At 41.4% G+C, this 18,646-nt stretch overlaps 3 protein-coding genes across 3 annotated transcripts; 2 read left to right on the top strand and 1 right to left on the bottom strand.

The window, feature by feature from the left end:
• Positions 1 to 1,190: 1,190 nt before the first annotated feature.
• LOC122450301 (histone deacetylase 1-like) lies at positions 1,191 to 3,206 on the top strand. Its single transcript, XM_043482564.1, is given in 2 exon segments — positions 1,191 to 1,474; positions 1,476 to 3,206. Coding segments are annotated over 2 exon segments (1,446 nt in total). The 5' UTR covers positions 1,191 to 1,223; the 3' UTR covers positions 2,671 to 3,206.
• Positions 3,207 to 7,593: 4,387 nt separating this feature from the next.
• On the bottom strand, positions 7,594 to 11,503 carry C11H11orf1 (chromosome 11 C11orf1 homolog). Its single transcript, XM_043481723.1, has 4 exons — positions 11,103 to 11,503; positions 8,858 to 9,088; positions 8,051 to 8,117; positions 7,594 to 7,884 (listed from the first exon to the last, which is right to left on the bottom strand). Exons 1-4 carry the CDS (start codon positions 11,142 to 11,144, stop codon positions 7,715 to 7,717), a joined length of 510 nt encoding a protein of 169 aa, XP_043337658.1. The 5' UTR covers positions 11,145 to 11,503; the 3' UTR covers positions 7,594 to 7,714.
• Positions 11,504 to 11,562: 59 nt separating this feature from the next.
• Positions 11,563 to 17,023, top strand: FDXACB1 (ferredoxin-fold anticodon binding domain containing 1). The gene is made up of 5 exons (XM_043482671.1): positions 11,563 to 11,773; positions 12,247 to 12,403; positions 13,264 to 13,467; positions 13,618 to 13,776; positions 14,721 to 17,023. Exons 1-5 carry the CDS (start codon positions 11,602 to 11,604, stop codon positions 15,901 to 15,903), a joined length of 1,875 nt encoding a protein of 624 aa, XP_043338606.1. The 5' UTR covers positions 11,563 to 11,601; the 3' UTR covers positions 15,904 to 17,023.
• Positions 17,024 to 18,646: the final 1,623 nt, after the last annotated feature.

Raw genomic sequence — 18,646 nt, 5'->3', positions numbered from 1 at the left:
TGCACCCCAATGTTCATCGCAGCACTGTTTATAATAGCCAGGACATGAAAGTAACCTAGATGCCCATCAGCAGACGAATGGATAAGAAAGCTGTGGTACACATACACAATGGAATATTACTCAGCCATTAAAAAGAATATATTTGAATCAGTTCTAATGAGATGGATAAAACTGGAGCCCATTATACAGAGTGAAGTAAGCCAGAAAGATAAAGAACATTACAGCATACTAACACATATATATGGAATTTAGAAAGATGGCAATAACCCTATATGCAAGACAGAAAAAGAGACACAGATGTATAGAACAGACTTTTGGACTCTATGGGAGAAGGCGAGGGTGGGATGATCTGAGGATATTGCTGTATTATATATAACTTTCCATCTAACCCTTTGAGACTATATTCCAAGGCAGCTACCCACTTAAAATTCCCGCCAGCAGTGTATGTGGGTTTTGATTTCTCAGTATCCTCACCAACAATTACCATTATCTGTTTGGTTATAACCATCCAAGTGGGTGTTCTCACTGATTTTTTATAGGTTTATAGGGCTTAGCAAGGTTAAGAGGGAAGAAAATGCATCTAGAAGGGAGAACAGCATGAAGTGCCTAGGCAGGAGCACTGGATATATGAGAGGGAATGTGGCAGATGAAAAAGAGTCAGAGAGTAGAGAAACCATGGCTAAGGAGTTTGAAATTTATTTTGAAGGCTATAAAAGCCGGTGAAAGATCTTAGCCAAGTGAGTAGCATGATCAACTCTGCAGTTTTAGACTCAATCTGGGAGTGGTATAGTGGTTGAAAAATAGGGACTGAAATAGAAAATAGAGACATCAACCAAAAGAGTAAGAATAAGAAATAATGGGAAAGTGGAATACGGTAAAGGTGACAGAGATGTAAAAAAGAGGGACATAATAGCACAGGGAACTCTGCTCAACGTTCTGTGGCAGCCTAGATGGGGGTGGGGGGGAGCTTGAGGAAGAATGGATACATGCACCTGTGTGGCTGAGTCCCTTTGCAGTCCACCTGAAATTATCACAACATTGTTAGCTGGCTATATTCCAACATAAAATAAAAGTTAAAAAAGAGGAACATAATCAAGACATAATGTGTGGACAGAATTTACAGGGCTTGGTGTCTGTTTGAATGGGAAGGATGAGAAAGAGGGATATAAAATAATTCCTTGCTGGGACGGACCGACTGACGGGAGGGACGGGAGGCGAGCAAGATGGCGCAGACTCAGGGCACCGAGAGGAAAGTCTGTTACTATTACGACGGGGATGTTGGAAATTACTATTATGGACAAGGCCACCCAATGAAGCCTCACTGAATCCACATGACTCACAATTTACTCCTTAACTATGGTCTCTACCGGAAGATGGAAATCTATCGCCCTCACAAAGCCAATGCTGAGGAGATGACCAAGTACCACAGTGATGACTACATTAAATTCTTACGCTCCATCCGCCCAGATAACGTCTGAGTACAGCAAGCAGATGCAGAGATTCAATGTTGGTGAGGACTGTCCAGTATTTGATGGCCTGTTTGAGTTCTGTCAGCTGTCCACTGGTGGCTCTGTGGCAAGTGCCGTGAAACTTAATAAGCAGCAGACGGACATCGCTGTGAATTGGGCTGGGGGCCTACACCATGCAACAAAGTCCGAGGCATCTGGCTTCTGTTACGTCAATGATATCGTCTTGGCCATCCTGGAACTGCTAAAGTATCACCAGAGGGTGCTGTATATTGACATTGATATTCACCACGGCGATGGCGTGGAAGAGGCCTTCTATACCACAGACCGAGTCATGACTGTGTCCTTTCATAAATATGGAGAGTACTTCCCAGGAACTGGGGACCTACGGGATATTGGAGCTGGCAAAGGCAAGTATTATGCTGTTAACTACCCTCTCCGAGATGGGATTGACGACGAGTCCCATGAGGCCATTTTCAAGCCGGTCATGTCCAAAGTAATGGAGATGTTCCAGCCCAGTGCAGTTGTCTTGCAGTGTGGCTCTGACTCCCTGTCCGGGGATTGGTTAGGCTGCTTCAATTTGACCATCAAAGGGCATGCCAAGTGTGTGGAATTTGTGAAGAGCTTCAACCTGCCTATGCTGATGCTGGGAGGAGGTGGCTATACCATCCGTAATGTCGCCCGATGCCGAACATATGAAACAGCTGTGGCCCTGGACACGGAGATCCCTAATGAGTTTCCATACAACGACTACTTCAAATACTCTGGACCAGATTTCAAACTTCATATCAGTCCTTCCAATATGACTAACCAGAACACTAATGAGTACCTGGAAAAGATCAAACAGCGACTGTTTGAGAACCTGAGAATGCTGCCCCACGCACCTGGGGTCCAAATGCAGGCCATCCCTGAGGACGCCATTCCAGAGGAGAGTGGCGATGAGGATGAAGAAGACCCTGACAAGCGCATCTCAATCTGTTCCTCGGACAAACGAATTGCCTCTGAGGAAGAGTTCTCCGACTCTGATGAGGAGGGAGAAGGCGGGCACAAGAACTCTTCCAACTTCAAGAAAGCCAAGAGAGTCAAAACAGAAGATGAAAAGGAGAAAGATCCAGAAGAGAAGAAAGAAGTCACAGAAGAGGAGAAAACCAAGGAAGAGAAGCAAGAAGCCAAAGGGGTCAAGGAAGAGGTCAAGTTGGCCTGAAGAGACCTCTCCAGTTCTGGCTTCTTGCCAAATCCCGACCTTTATCCCACAACCCTTCAGATTTTATATTTTCTATTTCTCTGTGTATTTATATAAAAATATATTAAATATAAATATCCCCAGGGACTAGAAAGGAACCAGGGCCCTGAGGTCAGGGCACACATTGGGTGAGCTTTTCTAGTAGCTGCCTCGCAACCCATCCCTCCCAAACTCTTGAACCCTAATGGGTACTGGATGAAAGGGATCCGCTTAAGCAGCCATAGGACAAAATCTTGAAGTGCCTGCTTCGTAGCTTTGAAAAGGTGCCCTTACTGAGCATTTGAGAAGGGGTAGCTGGGTCTTCAGGGTCTTCCTGTTGTTTTTAGGCTCTTAAGGTAACATTAGCCAGTTTTAGATTGGTTCTGTTCTCATGCCTGCCCTCTCTGTCTTCCCCCAATTCTGCAGGTGAAGATTGGTAGTCTAGTTTCCTTTTTGAGATACTATATTCATTTTTGTGAGAATCTTTGTAATAAAATGGTACATTTCTATAAAAAAAATAATTCCTTGCTTTCTGTTTTTAACAACTGTGTGAACTTATTATGCAATATATTAATATAATAGTAAAAATAAGAAAGAGTAGTTTAGACACATAAAAATTCACCAAGGTATGAAATATATAAGAAGGAAAAGTTTGAGACTGAAGATTATGAATTCAGCTTCAGGTTTCAGGAAATTACCTCAACCTGATATGAAAAACCCATAACCAACATCTTACTCAATGGTGAAGATTTAAAGTCTTTCTTCTAAGGCTAGGATCAAGACAGGGATATCTACTTTCATCACTTCTATTCAATATATTTTTGCAAGCTCTAGCCAGAGGCAAGAAAAAGAAAAGCATCTAAATTGGAAAGAAAAAAAGCAGAACTGTTCTCTATTTACAAAAGACAAGATCACACATGCATAAAACCCTAAAGATTTCACCAAAAAAATCATTAGAACTAATAAACAAGTTTAGCAATATTGCAGGATATACAACCAAAACATACAAATCAGTTGCATTTCTATACACTAACAATGAATAATAAAAAAGGAAATTAAGGAAACAATTTCATTTATAGTAGCATTAAAAAGAATAAAATACATAGAATAACTTCAACTAAGGAGGCAAAAAACTTGTACATTAAAACGTAAAAGATATTGCTAAAGTAAAGAAGACAGAAATGGAAAGTCATCTATGTTCATGGATTGGAAGGCTTAATACTGTTAAGAAATTAATACTAGCTAAAGTGACCTACAGATTCAAAGCAATTCTTATCAAAATTCCAATATATTTTTTGCAGAGGTAGAAAATTCCACCCTAAAATTGACATGAGATCTCAGAGAGCCCTGAAATAGACAAAACCATCTTGAAAAAGAGGAACAAACTTGGAAGATTCACACTTTCTAATTTCAAAGCTTATTACAAAACTATAATAATTTAAAAAGTGTGGTATTAGCATAAAGGCAGACATAGACCAAGGAAAAGAATAGAGGGCCCAGAAATAATCCCTAACAAATACAGTCAAATGATTATTGACAAACATATCAAGACCATTTAACAGGAAAAGGACAGTCTTTTCAACACACGGTGCTGGGAAAACTGTATATCCATGTGCAAAAGAATGAAATTAGACCCTTACCTTACATAATACACAAACATTAACTCAAAGAGAATCAAACACCTAATCATAAGAGCTTAGAAGAAAACATAGACAGTTTCATGACATTGACTTTAGCAATGATTTATTGGATATGACATCAAAAGCAATAAAAAAAAAACAGATAAACTCAACTTCATAAAAATTGAAAACTTTTGTATATCTATCAAAGGACACTAACAAGGGAATGAAAGAACCCAAAGAGTGATATTTGCAAATCATATAGTAGTTGATTATAGAGATTAATATCCAAAATATATAAAGATACATAAAGAATATCTACAATTCAACAACAAAAAAGCAAACAACCCAGTTCAAAAATGAGCAAAGCAGTGGTAAAGAATCTGCCTGCCAATGCAGGAGACACAGGTTCAATCTCTTGTCTGGGAAGACCTCTACATGCCGTGAAACAGTTAAGCCTGTGCACCACAAATATTGAGCCAGTACTCCAGAGCCCGGGAACCACACTACTGAGCCCTTGCACTGCAACTGTTGAAGCCCATGTGTTGTAAAGCCTGTGCTCAGCAAAAAGAGAAGCTGCTGCAATAGACTGTGCACTGCAACTAAAGAGTAGCCCCAACATGACGCAACCAGAGAAAAGCCTGTGCAGCAGCAAAGACCCAAGACCCAGCACAGCCAAAAAATAAATCAATAAAATTATTTTAAAAATGGAACAAAGGACTTGAATAAACATTTCTCCACAGACAACATACAGATAACTGAAAAGCACATGAAACGATGCTCAAGACCACTGGCCATGAGGAAAATACAAATCAAAACCAGGAGGGACCACTTTACACCCACCAGGATGGCTACTATCAAATGAGAATGAACAGACAAAACACCAGAGAATATGTCTTGGTAACAATGTGGGGAAATTGGAACCCTTGTGTATTCATTACCAGTGGGAATGTAAAAAAAGTGCAGCCATTATGGGAAACTGTGGCATTTCCAAACTGTTAAGTAGAATTACCATATGATGTGGCAATTCCACTTATGGGTACATGCCCAAAATAATCGAAAGCAGGGATTCAAACAAGTATCTGTGCACCAATGTTCATAGCTTCCCTGGTGGCTCAGGGATTCTTCTGGTAAAGAATCCAATCCACCTGCCATGCGGGACACACCTGGGTTCGATCCCTGGGTTGAGAAGATCTCCTGGAGGAGGGCATGGCAACCCACTCCAGTGTTCTTGTCTGGAGAATCACCGTGGGCAGACGAGCCTGGCGGGCTGCAGTCCATGGAGCCGCAGAGTCAGACAACATCAAGCGACTAAGCACAGATACAGCACAACGATGCTCACTGCAGCAGCAGCTGCACTACCCGCAAGATGAAAACACCCCAAGTGTCTACTGACAAGCGAACAGAGAAGTAAAATGGGGTATCATCCAACAGACGTCTTAGAAAGCACACATGCTGTAACACGGATGAAACTTGAAAACAAACTAAGTGAAATAAAGCAGAGACAAAAAGAAAAATACCGTATGATTCCACTTACAGGAGGTACCTAGAAGAGGCAAATTCATAGAGACAGAAAAGAGAATAGAGGTTACCAGGGATAGGAGAAGAGGGGAATGAGGAATTGTTGATTAACTGGTATAGAGTTTCAGCTTGTAATGATGAAAAAGTTCTGGAAACGGTGGTGACGGTTGCACAACACTATGCATGTATTTAATGCCACTGAATTGTACACTTAAAAACAGTTAAAATGGTACATTTTATATTTTATCACAATAAAATATGCACTGGACACCTAGGGAGTAGGATAGACACATAACATATAAACTTAAAACATGTGTCTATAAAATATTCATACTGCAAAATATACACCAATGAATTATTAATATTAGTAAGAGATAATTCAAATTCTATAGTTGATCAAACAATACAATGCCATCAAACAATACAATTTCCATCAACATCCTAACTATCTATTAGTGGAACTTGGCAAATTGATTCTAAAATTTACATGGAAATGCAAAGGATCAAACACAGCTAAGGTGCTCTTCCAGAAAGACAAAGTAAAACAATTTGATCTACTGGATGTTAAGACTTATACAATTATCATAATTAAGATAGTGAGGTAATTAAGGCATTATACCAAAGATGGGATTAAATAAAAAACAAGTTAGGTTAATGGAATATAATAGAGAGCCGAGAAACAGACCCAAGTATACACAGATAGTTGATTTATATTAAAAATGGCTTTGAAGAGCAGTGAAGAAAGTATGGTCTTTTTAATAACATGGGGACAACTGGATAGCCATACAGAAATAAACAAAACTTAGTCACTACCTAACATCATGTACAACATAAATTCCATATTCATACCTGTTTCAAAAAATAATGAAGGTTTGGGAGGTAATATATGGGAACTATCTCCCATATATTACATTGTCATCTTAAATAGGAGATTAAAAAAAAAAAGGAATGTACTGATGTTAAGACTATTGCCTCTGAGTGTTCACCAACCCTAAGCTACTCACAATCTTTTCTCAATTGTAGCCAGTTCCTCACAATGAAAGACCCATCTTAAACCGGCTGAATCATCCCAAATTCCTAAAAATACCCTACCCTAAGTCATCCCAAATTCCTAAAAGTTTCCTACCCTAACATTACCTTTCTGAATCATTACCAAGACTGTGTCAAGCTGAGGTTCTTCCTTGTCACAGGTTTAATAAACAACTCAGCTTTGTCTGATCAGCAGTTTTCTTTGGCAATCTTTGGCAGGGAGTCAAAAATTGAGTCTTTATCTTTTTGAGATATAAACTGAAATATTTATGGATGAAATTATATAATTTCAGAGAAAAATTTAAAAATCGAGAAAGTAAATAGGGATAGATAAGATTGGTCATCGATTGTTGAAGCTGGGTAATGGTACATAGAGTTCATTATACTACTCTATTTTTTTATGTTTCAAATTTTCCATATTAATAAAAATAGTTATATTTCTTCTTCTGGTCCTTAAGAGGGGATATTCATTAGGGTGATAGTAAATATAACTTATCTGACCATGACTACCAGGCTCACATCCAGAAAGCATCTAGGCAAATGTAGCCTAACTCAGGATGGATTTTGCAGCTCTGCCCCTAGTGGAAGGCAGGGAAGAGCAGAGGGGTTGTAGATTTGAAAGAAATAACTCTTTTCAATGCTGTCCTACAACACCCGTAATGTAGACTAAGAATAAATATACTTAACTTAAATTTGACATTTCTTGGTTTAAAAAAGTGGGGGTAGAGAATATTTGTTGGGCTTTATTTATTCAGAGAGTAAAACTGTGCTACAGTCAGCTAAAATCTTAGTTGTGCTTAGAATGAGTTCCCTCCTACATTCTACACTGGAAAAATGAAACTTATTCTTTCTTAGAATCATGGACTCTGAAACCGGCAGTTGCTAGGATTCCACACACACACAGAGTGATGATCAATTTGAGGCTTTGAATAACTACTCATGTAGATTGACTTTTCTGTGCATTTGTATGGAGGAGGAACCAGCTCAGGTTGATGTCCTGGGAACCAGTGAGGCTCTCGCTTAAACCCTGAGGGAAGAAAAAAGGGGAGTCTTAGTAAGTAATCTCTGTTATTTCTGAGCGAATATGCAGTGAAACCTGTCAAAGCTGAGAAAAGAGAGAAATCATTCACTCATTTAAGTTTTCTTTGTGTTCCTTCTGAGGCAATAAGAATTAAAAAGAATAGGTCACCTACTATGGGTTGAAAGTGGCCTTCTGTTGTTGTAGCTTGTATCATATGTTGTTTCAAAGTAGTGTCCAAACTGGAAAGAAAAGGGAGTAGTTCAAAAATACAGGTGTCTATAGCCAAAGCTGGGAAATAAAGGACACAATGGCATAAATTCTAGCAGCCTCTATAATATTTTAGATTGACTAGAGATTTATACATGTCATTAACCTATATCCTACCAATCTTTATATCCTGTGTATGTTTGTTTAGGAGACTTCAGGGCAAGATGAAGATAAATGACAAATCTAGCTAGCAGGGACCAGAGGAGAAACTAACCTGAATCAGAAGACATTATATAAATATTTCTGTAGACTAATGAAGTCCAAAGAAAAGCAAGAGAAAAAGCATGATGCTCATCCTTTTATTACCTTGCAGTTGTTTAGTAGCTAAGTCATGTCTAACTCTTTGTAACCCAGTGGACTATAGCCCGCCAGGCTCCCCTGTCCGTGGGGTTTCCCAGGCAAGAATACTGGAGTGGGTTGCCATTTCCTTCTCCAGGGGATCTTCCCGACCCAGGGACTGAACCTGCGTCTCCTGCCTGGCAGGCGGATTCTTTACCACCAAGCCACCTGGGAAGCCTTACAATAACATAATATTCAGCTTGATAGTAAAGTGGGATAAATGTTTCACCTGAGGACTCTGCCCTCTTCCAACCATTCACAACAGAAGCCTGAAAGATCTCAGCATTGGAAGTTATCAGATTCCTGTTTCTCAAATGGCCATTGGTATTTCTTTTGCTAACAGAAGAAAACAAAGAAGAGAAAGTTCAATTACCTGGGAAGGCAAGGGTTTGGGCTGCACGATATTCTTTATGTCATATCTTTCCTGGTTCCAGTTGCCCATCAAGGTACGGTTTGAATAGGCATCTTCATTAGTGTTGCATCTCCATCCATACTGGAAAAACTTGGACATATCATTCCAATCCGTCCATACTTCAGCATGGCCATTTGCGTTAATGAGGCTGCCATAGTGTGGGTTTGTAAGGAAACAGGCAAGGACCTGTCTCTGGGAAAAGGTGGCAATAGAAAAGTTTGTTGCACAAACCAGAGAGCAGACAACACATCCCTTTCTCGTCTTTGGCCAAGCATAAGTACATCTTCTAAAGATCTAGGCTTTCCTCTCAGTTTAATAGTTATCGTCCTGTTTCCTTCCAAGTTCATAAATTCTTCGACCTACCCTCTCAATCAGCAGTAGTAATGACTAAATAGATTAAATGCACCCCCCAAAAGGTAAGAGAACTTCAGTACCCGAATACTATTGGATAACTAGAAAATATTCTGGTGATTTTGAGGTGTAAGAATGTAAGGAATAAGTACTGCTATCATCAAAGAGAAGAGAGAGAAGTGAGAGCTGGATAACTAGATAATACGATAGATCAATGATCAACAAATGATGGTTTCCTTCCTTTTGGCCCAGTTCAAATGCCACATCTTAGGATACAGCGTTCCCTTTTCATGATGCCTTACCTCAAGTTAACTTCTTTCAACTGCCTCACACAGAACTTTATCTTCACACTTCTATATATCCATAACTTTATACCACATGGTAGAGTTCTTCAAGGAAGTGTGGTATCTTTTACACTGAACTATGCATCCCTTGAGGACAAGATCTGTCACTTTTTCATTACTGCACCCTCTCCCTCTGTATACCCTCCCAATCAATAGTAATTTGCACATACCAGATAACCAATGTCTGAATTTCAACTTTTTGAGTAAAGAATCAAAAGCCTAACCATTTCTAATTTTGGTTAAAAGTTCAGTCTGGTTCCTTGGCTTAGGAGCAAGACAATACCTTCTCTGAAGATGAATACTTTGAAGTTGAGGAGCTTGTGATTGAAGATTTTATAGCAGAGTAACAGCAAACCTTACTCTGACATTCCATATTCTTTAAAAGAAGAGATGACCCTAAACCTGGCCTTCCCAGTTCTCCAGGCAAAGAAAGAATTTAGATCGCCCAGATCACCAGGTGGCCATGATTCGGTAGTCATCACCCACCCACCTTTCCACAGCTAGAGGCAAAGCCAACACTGTAAGTTTAAAGGTAACTGCCCGCATGTCATGGGCCTTTGTGAAGACAGATGCATGCACTTATGTCAACAAACAGCATGACCACTAAGAGCAGTTGGTCCCACAAAGTCCGACAGGCCAAGGACTCAGACTGCAGATCAAGATGACATTGTCCCTGGGGCTGTTAAGGACAGACATCCCCACCCACTTAGTTGTCCAAACCTGAAACCTGGGGCTTATCTTTGACTCTTGGTTTCTCTTTCAACTCCCTTACATCTATTCAATCACTAGGTCTTGTTGATTTTTGAATCTGTGCACTACCCTCCATCTCCACTACCAAGTTTCAATTCAGATCACTTTCAGCCCTAGTCTCCATTACTGCAGTAGCCTTCTATCTAGACTCCTTGCCACCAACCTTGTTCTTCTATCCTTTCTCCATAGGAAAGCAGAATTTTTGAAAATGAAAATCTAATTGTGTCATCTCCCTACTTAAACATCTTTCAGTGGCTAGCCACTGGTTTCAGAGTAAGGTTCAGGCTGTAAAAAATGCCTATATGATCTGTTCCCTGCTTTTCAGTCTCATCTGTTATCCATTCTCCCTCAGACTACATTTCAGTCAAACTCAGCTAATGTGTTTTTCCATCATGCTTTTGCATTTATTGTTACTTCTGCCTTTTCAGTCCTCCTGACTCAGGTAAGGTGTAGTTCCCCCCCCCCCCCCTTAGCTTTCAACTCAGGTGCACTTCATATACGAAATCTTTCCACTTCATCCCCAAACTTGGTAAGGGTCCTCTTCAGTGTGCTCCTCAGCGACCTGAATAACTCCATTCATGGTACTGCATCTCACTATAGCAGAATTGTCTCTTTCGCCGTGCATCCTCCACCACACTACAAGCTCAGAGAAGTCATAGGCCACATCCTGTTCCTCCATATATCGAACAGCCTTCATAGGCCTGGGGCATAACAGACACTCAACACTTCTTGAACGCATAAAAGGTAGGGGAAAGAAGCACCTGGAAAAACTCCGAATAACAAGGATAATCGGTTGCAGTCATGTCGGATGAGATGAAGGCTGTTACAAAATCCTCTGAGTCAGGATGCAGAACACAGCACCATCTCTCCTTGGCCTCAGCCCGGCCCTGCTTCCTTCACTCAGAACTCACTTCACCTTCGACCTGTTCCCCTTCCACCCCGCCACCCCCGACGCTAGTGACTGCTCAAGACCCTCAGGCAGGTGTGACGAAGTCGCTCAGGGCCGCCCTTGGGCTCAAAAGCATTTAACACTTCCGATGGGGTGAGGGAGTGAGGGGACTGGGTGGCCGGTGTCTCGCTCTTGCTCTCATGGCTATTTTCCTACTCGGGGCGTCGCGGCCCGTTTGTCAAGACAACCAGACGCTGTGACGCGTCATCAACCAGCTACGCGTGAATAGGTGGGGCCACAAGAGACTCGCGAAGGAAGTGACGTAAAAAAAGAGCGCCTCGGAGAACTTGAGACGGGAGCACGTGCGAGCCATGGCCCCGCGGCGCCTCCTGTTGGTTGGGGAGGGGAATTTCTCTTTTGCCGTCGCTCTGAGTGAGACCCTGGATCCAAACACCAGTCTAACCGCCACCTGTCCCCAGCGCCCAGCGGACCTGGCCCAGGAGCTGGTGGCCCAAGAGAACCTACAGCGCCTGCGCGAGCGAGGTAGCGAAGCCCAGCCCTCTACGAAGCCCCGCCCAGCTGTGGCGCCCCCCAGAGTGGAAAGAGTGGGAACAGTGGGGTTTCAGGGAATTTGGCCGTTGCTCTTGGTCTTCCCCGGGGCTTCCCAGGTGGCTCTAGTGGTAAAGAACCCGCCTGTCAATGCAAGAGTCGTAAGAGATGAGGGTTCGATCCCTGGGTGGGGAAGATCCCCTGGAGAAGGGCATGGCACCCTACTGCAGTAACCTTGCCTGGAGAATCACTTGGACAGAGGAGCCTGGCCGGCTACAGTCCATAAGGTCTCCAAAGAGTCTGACTGAACCAAGGCGACTTAGCACACACTCACTTCATCTTCCCATGGACATTTACAGACAGCCTGCTGTGTGCCTGGACTTGGGCTGTTTTGCACCTTGTGTTAGGGAGGGTTTTTCTTTTCTTCCATGGCTTTATCACATCCTTCTGTCTATATTTCGTGCCAGGTAACGAGGTACGCTTCGGTGTGGACTGCACCCACCTGGCAGATGCCTTTGAACCGCAAGACAGAGAATTTGATCGAATTTATTTTAACTTTCCGCACTGTGGGCGCAAAGCTGGAGTAGCTAAGAACAGGGAACTGCTTGCCAAGTTTTTCCGGAGGTGAGGAGAGCTGAGCACTCACAAGTGAAATGTTTAATATGTAGATTGCATAGTTCCTGCACTCAGACATGTTAGTGTGGGAAATAGGACATACAAGAGAACGTGTTGCTCCAAAGTAACCCACAGTTTAGTTGGAGAGGCAGACGTTTAACCCTAAATGCTAAGTACAAGTGCAAACATGTACTATTGGGCCAGAAAAGGGAGGATCGCCTCTTTTTGATAATGCAAAATGATAGTAGCCAGTATAAACTAATTTAGGAGCCAAACTATCTGCATTCAAATCCCCACCCACCACTTAAGAGCTTTGTGGGTTTTGTGATTGTTTACTTGATCCTAATTTGCTTTTGCTTCCTCATCCGTAAACTGAAGATATTAACATAACTACCTCATACAATTATTGTGAGCTTAAAACAGTGCTTTATACTATTATACCAAAACATGAAACATAGTTGTCATGAAACTTTGCACAGAGGCAGTATTTTAAGTTAGTCTTTCAAGTACAAGTAAAATTTTAACAAGCAGGAGGGGAGTGGAATGGACAGCTTTCTAAATGGGAAAGAACAGCCTGATCACTGAATCACATCTAGGAATTTTATAGACATTGACTTTTCAATGAAATATAGGTAAACAATAGCAATGTGAAGCTGGATAACTTTCTGGTCAGCCCCTAGTATTAGTTATGAGTTGAGCATTGAATTTAAATTCTTACTTCTAGCTCCTTTTTTTGCATGTTTGAAGTCTTAATAGATCTTTGCAAATAGATATGATTGGATTTTAATTATCTCACAGACAAACCATGTATATACAGCTAACTCCTACTTGTTTCTGGTAAATGATTGGTGTTTCCTTATCCCCTTTAGCTGTGCAGATGTTCTTGCAGAGGACGGAGAAATCCATGTGGCATTATGTAGAGGACAAGGTGGGACTCCTGCTGATAAGCCGATGAGAGAATGGCACAACAGTTGGCAAGCGGTTGCCATGGCTGCTCTGGGGGGATTCATTTTAAGTGATGTGCATCCCTTCAGCTGTGAGGCTGTGCCAAGGTACAAGTGCACTGGATATAGGTAGGTAATAACAGAGATCTAAGCTTTTTCCATCTCTCTCTACTGATAAAAAATCCCATTGACACCTTTTCTTGCTAATTTCTTGATTCAGCCTTTAGGAATAATTGTTTTCTTTAACAGTGACAGACTTAATAACTGCTATTTTGCCAGGAGTCAAGATAAGTCCTTTCATATAGAAGGTGCCTTGAACCATATCTTCACCCGGAGCTTACCCTTTGAAAGTTTGCAACCAAGAATCTGTAGGATCAAACTGGGTGACCAGTTTTTTTCTTTTCTGGAACCAGAAGTACTTGTAGGAAAACTGAACAGGTAACCTGATTTTACCAGAAACGTCTTCTGTCTCTAGTTGTATCCTGATTGACTTTAATAATCAGCCAGTCATACATTGAATGGATGCTACATTAATTGTTAACGATGTTGTGCTGTGAATACTTATAAGTCTGACCTACACAGCCTCTTTATAATTAATATTTTTCATGTTATCTGCAAATATCTTATGATATCACTTATATGTGAAATCTAAAAAAAAAAAGGTACAAAACAGAAATAGTTACAGATGTAGAATACAAACTTACGGTTCCAAAAGGTCGGGGGGTATAAACTGGGAGACTGGGACTGGCTTACACATATTTCTGTATATAAAATAGATGACTAATAAGGACCTGCTGTATAGCACAAGGAACGCTACTCAGTACTCTGTAATGGCCTATATAGAAAAAGAGTCTAAAAAAATGAGTGGATAGATGGGACTTCCCAGGTGGTGGTAGTGGTAAAGAATCCATCTGCTAATGCAGGAGATGCAAGAATCTTGATTTCGATCCCTGGGTTGGGAAGATCCTCTGGAGTAGGAAATGGCAACTCATTCCAGTATTCTTGCCCGGAAAATCCCATGGATAGAGGAGCCTGGTGGGCTACAGTCCATGGGGCTGCAAAGAGTCAAGACAGAACTGGGCACAGCACAGCATGTGTATATGTATAACTGATCTGTACATGTGAAACTAAAAGCAATATTTTAAATCAACTATACTCCAGTAAATTTTTTTAAAAAAATTATCATATTTTCTGGTATACTATAGGCCGTCAGAATTCTGAAACACATGCTGTCTCTCTTTATAGTAGATGATTTCTTTGTTTCCTTTTTGGATCAACTTAAGGATAATTCTTTTTATTCAGCTATTCTTTTTAATTCTAGCTATGTTACAATAATGTATAATTTTAAGTTTAAAAAGTTCTTTTTGTGTGTGTTTAAACAGGGGCTTCCTAGAAGCACCTTCATGTCATCCTATCAAGACCATAAATGAGAAACTCATTGCTGAATTGGGGAAAGCTTTTCCTCTAAAAAGGCTGAAGTGTTCTTCCCCTTTGCTGCCACAAGGAGATGCCAGTGTTCTCACATCCCACAACCCTGACATCCTATCAACTGCCTTTTGGGTTAGTCTCCATGAAGATAACTCAAATTTTGAGTCCCTGACTAGTGGGACAACACAAGACATGGAGGACTTTGTAGTGTCATTTTCAGAACTCAGCCTTCCCAAGAGCCCTAGAAGAGACAGGAAGGAAGAAGCTTGTGGAGGACCGTATGGCCAGGCCAAGGTCTGCCTCAGACCTTCTCTTCTGGTTTACATCCAAGCTGTAATCCAAGCACCAGACTTTCTTCCTGGCTCTCTGCACATCCTCAGTGGACCTGTCTTTCAGAGGCGCTGCATCTCACCTTTCACAATGCCAGCATTTCACGAGACTTTGTATATCCTTGGATTTAATAAAATTCTGAAGGATAGCTGTCTTCAGTCACTACTGGAACATCTGAAGCGCATTCTAGACAACCTTCTGACCCAGACATGGCTGGAGGGCTCTGAGCTGAGCAGTTCAGTGGAATTTGTCTTTCAACCAACTGGGGAAAGATATATGATTACTGTGAAGTCTCAAAATTTTGGCTCAGATTGTGTTAAGGACCTGATTATTGGGTCTGTTACCACATCTGCTACAAGCGTGATACACAAAGACCAGTGTTTTGTGTGTGTGTCTATAAACTTGGACCTCTTAGCCATGCTTGTCTGGGGTATCTCTGATTGGAGGATGCTGTGGACCTCTGATAGTCGTTTCCTGAAGAATTTTGCCCCTGGAAAAATAGAACCCTTTAAAAGCTATTCCCTGTATCCTCCATACTATGTGCATGATATTAGTTTTTGGTTAGATGAAAAGAAAATATTTGATGAAGTCGAGTTTCACACTCTGGCTCGAGCAGTGTCCCAGGACACCATTGTATCCATACAATTCCTTAGTCGTTTTCAGCATCCAAAGACTGAACAGGTCAGCCTCTGCTATAGATTGACATACCAGGCCTGTGACAAGGCCCTGAGCCAGCAACAGGTAGCATCAATGCAGTCCCAGCTTAGGAAGGAGATTCAGCAACGACTCCATGTGACACCTCGGTAGTTTAGTAAACTCATCTCTGCATAGTGATCCTTGTGGGTGTGGGTGGAAAAAGACCAACTTGTACGCTGTAGTTCTTTCTGGACTTTTTGTTTGTCTTGTAAAAATCTTCTACTTTGTAAAAGATTGGTTAATTGAGGGGCTTCCCTGGTGGTTAAGAATCCACCTCACAGAGCAGGGGACAAGGGTTTGATCCCTGGTCGGAGAACTAAGATCCCACCTGACTCAGAGCAACTAAGCCCTCACGCTGTGACTACTGAGCTCTCACTTCAGAGCCTGTGTGCCGGAACTAGAGTCTCAGCGCTACAAGGAAACAGCCCGCACGTGACGCGGTGAAGCTCCTGAGTGCCGCGACTAAGACCCGATGTGGCCAAATAAAACTTTAAAAATTTAAAGATTGGTTGTTTGGCTCGAAAGATACCCGTGGCTCAGTCACTGAGACTATAATGTGATTGGTGACCTTCGGAGGTGTGCAATATTTTGATCATGAGTAATGACAGGGAAACAAAACAGCATCTTAAACACTAGATGCTATCATTCTGAAGAGGCAGTGAAACTTCAGTGTCTCCTCAAATATATTTATAAATATATTTTATGCAATGTCAATTCCTCTTCCTTAACTCTACCATATCATCTCTCTAAGAATCAACTGAGAGTGGTTTTTAAAGTTAGACAGACCATTTATTAGCTTGGATAAGTTGCAAGTGCTTCATATTATTTTTGGTATCATCATCATGTTTATTCTGTGGTTGACTGCTGTTAAAGTCATGGAACTAAATAAGTGTCAGATTTAGAGTTCACATTTGGGTCTGTCTGACTCTAAAGCCCATGTTCTTTCTGCCACTTTCTGTTACTCTACTTTTCTTTCCTTGGGTTTCAACAGTAATCTCTCACTGTGATTAACTCTAAACTTTGCTCCCCTAGATTTTGGGGCTTTCTGTTGTATCTCTAAAGGACATTGGGAGATTGGTCCAGCCCAGGACTCTGCAGAATGGGGTGCCCTAATGTGAATTAATGTGTGCTCCTGTTAATACCTAGGCTCTGCTGATTGGAATTATAGTGTAAATTCTGTGAAGGAAATAACTGTCTTGTTTATTCTTTTTTTAAGTTTCTGTTTTTATTTTTTGTAACTGAAGTATAATTGATTTCAAATGTCATTTATTCTTGTATTTGGACAAGAGCATGGGGATAAGTAAGAACTGAAAGAAACAAATTAGTTTATTATAATAATGCAAACAAGATATGATGGTGACCTGGACCTGGGTGGTAAAAAGCAGTTGGACTGGGAAATAATTCAAAGGACCCACTGGTAAGTATATGTGCACGCACAAATATTCTGGAGTTAGAGAAATAGAGGAATCAAACAGAATCCCTAGTTTTTTGATCCAAGCAACTAGGAGAATAGAAGTATCTTTAATTGGAGTAGGAAAACTGGCATGGGAGTAAGTTTAGGTAGTGAATCAAGGGATCTCTTAAGGACACATGTATTGCTTGGCTCTCCTCATAGACTAAACTACTTGAGGGCAGAGGTGGCTCGATGGTAAAGAATCCATCTGCCAATGCAGGAGATGACAGAGACCTGGGTTTGATCCCTGGGTTGGGAAGATAGCCTGGAGAAATAAGTGGCAACCCACTCCAGTACTCTTGCCTGGGAAATCCCAAGGACAGGAGCCTGGTGGACTACAGTTTATGGGGTCACAAAGAGTCGGATATGACTTAGCAACTGAGCATGCATAGAAAGACAATGTGACTTCATAGTTTTCTTCCAACCCCAATAATGCTTAGTACCCTGCAGAGCCTTCCTGGGAGACCCCTCCACCTCTTTCATGCCTGCCGCCTCTTGTTTGTAGAAAAGCTTTAGCCTCCTAGGCCTTCCCTGAGTTCCAAAGGTTTATTCTTTTGTTTGTTTTGGCTGCACAGCAGGTCGGTTCTTAATTCCAAGGGTAGAACCCACACCCCTTGCAGTTGAAGTGCAGAGTCTTCACCACTGGACCGCCAGGGAAGTCCACCAAAGAGCAGATTCAATGGAATAAGAAATGAGAATATGCAGAAACAAATCAGTCATGTGAGACAATAATAGTTTAGCTTTCCCCCCCAAAAAGTACCTCTAGTTCCTCCTCAAGGGCTATAGATAATATTTTGAGTCATATCCTTGTGTGTTTTATTGATTCTAAACACCCACCAGATGGAAGAAGTTAATTGCATGTTGATCACCGGGACATAGACCCCAGGAGGTTGTTGAGGCTGACTCCTGAAATACCACCTGTTAACGTCATAACCAACCAATCAAGGACGTCCATGAGCTGCTCATGAACATCTCAACTGTTTCTCTCACCTTGCCTTTATTTTTTTATTTTTTTTCACCTTGCCTTTAAAATACCTCCCCTGAAAGGCTTGGGGGAGTTTAGGTCTTTTGAGCATTAGCTGCCCATTCTCCTTGCAGTAAACACTGTACTTTGCTTCACCAAAGCCCAGTGTTGGTACATTTTTTCTGCATGCAGGTGGGCAGACCCACGTTTGGTTTGGCATCACTTGGATGAGGAATCATTTGAGCTGGATCTTAAAACAAGGGCAGGGATGTGGTGGGATGATTGTTAGGCAAGGAGGGCATGTGTTCCAGGACATGAGCAGAGGTATAGATAAGGAAGTATCCTGGGTCCTTCACAGGCTAGTTAGTTGAAACATGAAGTGTGTATAGGAAAGTAGTGGGAGATGAGATTAGAAAAGTAGGTTGCAGCTGGAGTTA

The sequence above is a fragment of the Cervus canadensis genome, chromosome 11 (assembly GCF_019320065.1).
Source record: "Cervus canadensis isolate Bull #8, Minnesota chromosome 11, ASM1932006v1, whole genome shotgun sequence".
NCBI classification, from domain to species: Eukaryota; Metazoa; Chordata; class Mammalia; order Artiodactyla; family Cervidae; genus Cervus; species Cervus canadensis.
Note: the sequence above shows the minus strand (reverse complement) of the source record. Positions and strands in the feature narration are given on the sequence as shown.

What these genes read in the sequence shown, in the direction of transcription:
- C11H11orf1 (XM_043481723.1), bottom strand. Translation starts at nt 11,144, where the DNA reads ATGACTGCAACCGATTATCCTTGTTATTCGGAGTTTTTCCAG. An exon ending in GTTATTCGGAGTTTTTCCAG is followed by an intron (nt 9,089 to 11,102) that starts GTGCTTCTTTCC and finishes ACCTTTTCCCAG; the next exon opens with AGACAGGTCCTTGCCTGTTT. An exon ending in AAGGCCACTTTCAACCCATA is followed by an intron (nt 7,885 to 8,050) that starts GTAGGTGACCTA and finishes TTCTTCCCTCAG; the next exon opens with GGTTTAAGCGAGAGCCTCAC.
- FDXACB1 (XM_043482671.1), top strand. Translation starts at nt 11,602, where the DNA reads ATGGCCCCGCGGCGCCTCCTGTTGGTTGGGGAGGGGAATTTCTCTTTT. An exon ending in CTTGCCAAGTTTTTCCGGAG is followed by an intron (nt 12,404 to 13,263) that starts GTGAGGAGAGCT and finishes TATCCCCTTTAG; the next exon opens with CTGTGCAGATGTTCTTGCAG. An exon ending in TACAAGTGCACTGGATATAG is followed by an intron (nt 13,468 to 13,617) that starts GTAGGTAATAAC and finishes CTATTTTGCCAG; the next exon opens with GAGTCAAGATAAGTCCTTTC.